This window comes from Echinops telfairi, unplaced genomic scaffold (genome assembly GCF_000313985.2).
Source record: "Echinops telfairi isolate 266 unplaced genomic scaffold, ASM31398v2 ScPeMD7_7427;HRSCAF=8465, whole genome shotgun sequence".
In the NCBI taxonomy this organism is placed as follows: Eukaryota; Metazoa; Chordata; class Mammalia; order Afrosoricida; family Tenrecidae; genus Echinops; species Echinops telfairi.
Window position 1 is genome coordinate 4,590,083 of NW_022111327.1, and position 4,176 is coordinate 4,594,258.

A 4,176-nucleotide genomic window follows, 5' to 3' on the forward strand; every position below is an offset into this window, starting at 1 on the left:
GGGGGCTGTGGAGGGGGAGGGGCGGAAGGACCCGAACTGGTAATGGCTCTTACAGCTATGAGAAGCTTCCACTTCATCTGGTCCCGCTCTTTCTGCACCTCCGTCAGGGAGGTCTGGAGCAACTTAATCTGGTAGGCCGCCACCTTGCGCTCCATCTCCAGCTGCCCAGTGAGCTCTTGCACTTCTGCCGACAAGGCCTGCGCGGCTGACTTCTGCAGCTTGGCGAAGTCGTGCAGCCACTGCAATTGGTGCCCTCGTGCGTGGCTCTGCTTGCAGACGAAGCGAATGCCCAGGGCCAGGCTGGCCCAGGCACAAGCCTCCTTGGCCTCGCTGGACAACTTGTTGTCTTCCAAGATGGTCTTGAGCTTGTCTTCTATCTCTTCCCAGGGCAGAGACAAATTCTCAAAGTAGAATTCGGGGCCTTTAATGTGCCTCGTCATCTTATGGTTGATAAAAACCAGGACTTCCGCATGGTGGAACCCACCACAATTATCCTGGGGATTCATGCTCTTTCAAGAGCTGGGGGCTTTTGCAGCTTTTTTCTTTGAGCTGCGGAGAAAGAACAGCCGATTCTGAGTTGTGGCCCACCCCCCACCCAGGCATGTGCCCTTGATGGGCTTATACTGCCTTAGGGAAGCTCCCCGGCCTCATCCCAATTTGGGCCTAGAGAGGTACATGTTGACCACAACTATAAGGCCAACTACGCCCACCGCAAGTCACACTGGCCGCCACACCTGCCCTGCCGCCGCCAGCCCCACCAGCCCCACCTGCCACGCCGCCAGCCCCACCAGCCATACCAGCCCCACCGGCCACCACACCTGCCCCGCCGCCAGCCCCACCAGCCACCAGCCATACCTGCCCCGCCAACGTCGCCCTAACGCCAGCCACACCGGCTAACAGCCACACCAACGCCAACCAGACCCAACGAGAGAGCACCTTTCTCCTTCCAAAGCCTCCAGCAGAAAGGAGGAGCCAACGCGAATCCCCCAGAATTCTAGCCTCGGACTGTTCCAACTTCTAGAGACAAAAGGGGGGTGGAGTCTGGTGGGGTTGCATGGGGTAGGCCCCCTCCCACACCTTGGGATACAAGGGAAGTGGTTGCGAGTCAGGAATTCGAGGGAAAACAATTGGGGGATCAGTCAGGAAAGACTTGGAATCAAGTAGATGAAATGCTTATGATCGAGTTAGTCTGCCAACCCCCTCTAATGGTTTATTCTATGCTGAGCGTAGGGGCTCCAGGAGGCGGAAGGTTCTAGAACAAGAAAAGGGCGCCAACCGCCTAACGGTCAGGGGGCGGGACCTCTTGTACAAAAAGTGTGGGGGCAGGGAGCAGCCTTATCTCTTCATTGGCTGAGGACTGAATACTGTTACCTTAAATGAGCATAAACCTTTTGGTCTTGAGCCCATTCAGATCTACTTCCATATCCCTGCACCATCCTAGTATAGTGCTTTCTCCACCCCACCCCCCACCCCCAGTATTTTGTTGTTCCACATTATAAGGTTATTTGACTGGATCTGTTTAATGAATTTTTGAAACCAATAGGATTAAATCAGGCAGACCCTCAGGTTGAGTGCTGTCTTTGCCTGTTAACTGTGACCTTGTGCTATAACTGAATCTATCAGCCTGTGCTCAGGACTAAATGAGAAAGTACATGTGAAATTAAAGAAGACATATTTCTTTAATTAGGATTATTTTTATGATTTTAGAAAAGGAGTGAGTAGATATATAAACCAGACTATTAATTGGTTGTATCTGGTAAGTGGGGTGGGAGGGGAGGTTGGGAGAAAATTAAAAAACAAATTTTTTAAGATTTATTTGTTTCACTAGTGATCCAAATGAATTTATATATTTGGTTGTTAATGTCTCTTGTTTTATAATCCCTAGCATCTCTTCTACTTCTTTTTCTTTTTTTTTAATTAAATACTTTTATTTGGGGCCCTTGCATACAATCATCCATTGTGTCACACACATTTGTACATATGCTACCATCATCAATTTCAAAGCATTTTATTTCTGCTTGAGCCCTTCATATAAGCTCCTCATTTACCCCTTCCCACATTCCCTCATGAACCCTTGGTAAGTTATAGATTATTATTTTCATCTTACATAGTCCTCTGTCGCTCTTCACCCACTTTTCTGTTATTCGGTCCCCTGGGAGGGGGTTATATGTTGATCTTTGTGATCGATTCTTCCTTTCTCCCCCCACCTTCCCCTTATCCTCCTGGTATCTCTATTCTCATTGTTGGCCCTGGGGGGGTTTATCTATCCTGGATTCCATGTGTTGTGGGTTCTTATCTGTAGCAGTGTGCATGTTCTGGTCTAATCTGATTTGTGAGCTGGAATTGAGGTCATGATAGCAGTGGGAAGGAAGCATTAAGGAACTAGAGGAAAGTTGTGTTTCATCAGTGCCATACTACACCCTGACTAGCTCATCTCTTCCTTGTGACCCCTCTATAATGGGATGTCCAATTGTTTACAGATGGGCTTTTGGTCTCCACTCCACACACTCCCCACATTCACATTGGGTATAATTTTGTTCTGGGTCTTAGATGCCTGATACCCGAGCCCATCGACACCTCCTGATCACAGAGGCTGGTGTGCTTCTTCCGTGTGGGCTTGGTAGCTTCTCAGCTAGATGACCACTTGTTTATCTTTAATCCTTTAAGACCCCAGATATATATTTTTTGGTAGCCAGGTACCATCAGCTTTCTTTTGATTATGCACCCATTTTGTCTTCAGTGATCATGTTGGGAAGGTGAGCATAACAGAATGCAGGGTTATTAGAATAAAGTGTTCTTGTGTTGAGGGAGTACTTGAGTCAAGGCCCAATGTCCATCTGCAGCCTTAATTCTTAACATATAGATATAAGTGCTTAGATCTATTCCCCTCTCGTTATATATAAATATATTTACATGTGTACATGCCTGTATTTAGACCTTTATAAATATCCTTTGCCTCCTGGTTCTTTCCTCTATTGCCTTTTACTTTTAGGAGGAAATTTTTAATGTTTAAATTAACATCTTCCTTTGATTTAATTTATTACAGTGGACATTATTATGCATGCACAAAAAAATCTGGAAAGATAGACCCCAACCTTTTGTAGGTATGGAGTTCTGGTGGCATAGTGAGTACAAGTTGGACTGCCATCCACAGGGTCATCAGTTTGAAATCAGTAGCTGCGCCGCGTGTAAAAGATGTGGCATTCTACACCAGTAAACAGTTACGACCTTGGAAAATCACAGAGCAGTTCTACCCTGTCCTGTAGGATCGTCATGACTCAGAATTGACACGATGGCAGTTAGTTTGGTTTGGTTTGGTGAGGGGATTATAGGTTTAAAGGCAAGAATGGCAAAACTTAGTTTTAAATACCTTGGACAAGTTGTCATGAAAGACCAATCCCTAGAGAAGGACATGTTAAAATGATGGTAGAATAAAGGGGCAGCAAAGGAGGGGAAGGCTCTCTAGGAGACGGATGGACACCATGGCTGCAACTATGGGCTCAGGCTTAGGAACAGTTGCAAGGATGACATAGGACATACAGAGTTTTGTTCTGTTGTGCATAGGGTCACTATGTGTCGGAACTGACTTTATGGCACCTAACCACAACAACTTAAGTTGTACATTTTTCTCTATTGTTAAAATAATAAGCATGTATTAGGTTTTTCCAAATAAAAAGAATTTTTTTCTGATAAAGGAGCCCTGGTGGCATAGTGCAACTACAAAGTCCATAGTTCAAAACCACCAGCTGCTTCATGGGAGAAAGATGGGGCTTTCTACGCCTGTAAAGAGGTACAAACTTGAAAATACCCAATCCTAAAAAGTTGCTGTGAGTCGGCATCCACTCAATGGCAGTGAGTTTGATTTTAAGAATGTTATTTCTTTTGATAACATCTGGTCTTTGAAACTATGACTTCTTTATCCTATTTTAATTGCTTGTATGTTTCAGAGGAGTCCTGGTGGTACAGTGAGTTAAGCAATGGACTGCTAACTGTAAGGATGGCAGTTCACACATTTTTGTCCTATAATCTTACCCTTGACCCATCTTTGGGAGACAGACAAGGCTTTCTACTCCCATAAAAGGTTACCATCTCGGTAACCCTCAGGAGCAGTTCTACTCTGTCTTATAGGGTGCTATGAGTCGGAATTGACTCAATGGCAGTGAGTTTGGATCGCTC

General features: G+C 45.7%; 1 protein-coding gene across 1 annotated transcript in view; it reads right to left on the minus strand.

Annotated features, from left to right (window-relative positions):
• The window catches only part of TEX13B (testis expressed 13B), a 1,982-nt gene extending 1,051 nt beyond the window's left edge, over nucleotides 1-931 (minus strand). Inside the window, exons 1-2 of the mRNA XM_045298592.1 lie at nucleotides 856-931; nucleotides 54-549 (exon numbers count right to left, since the gene is read on the minus strand). Of these exons, the coding sequence (XP_045154527.1) occupies nucleotides 54-506 (453 nt within the window). The 5' untranslated portion in view covers nucleotides 507-549; nucleotides 856-931. The remainder of the gene's footprint in view (nucleotides 1-53; nucleotides 550-855) is intronic.
• Nucleotides 932-4,176: the final 3,245 nt, after the last annotated feature.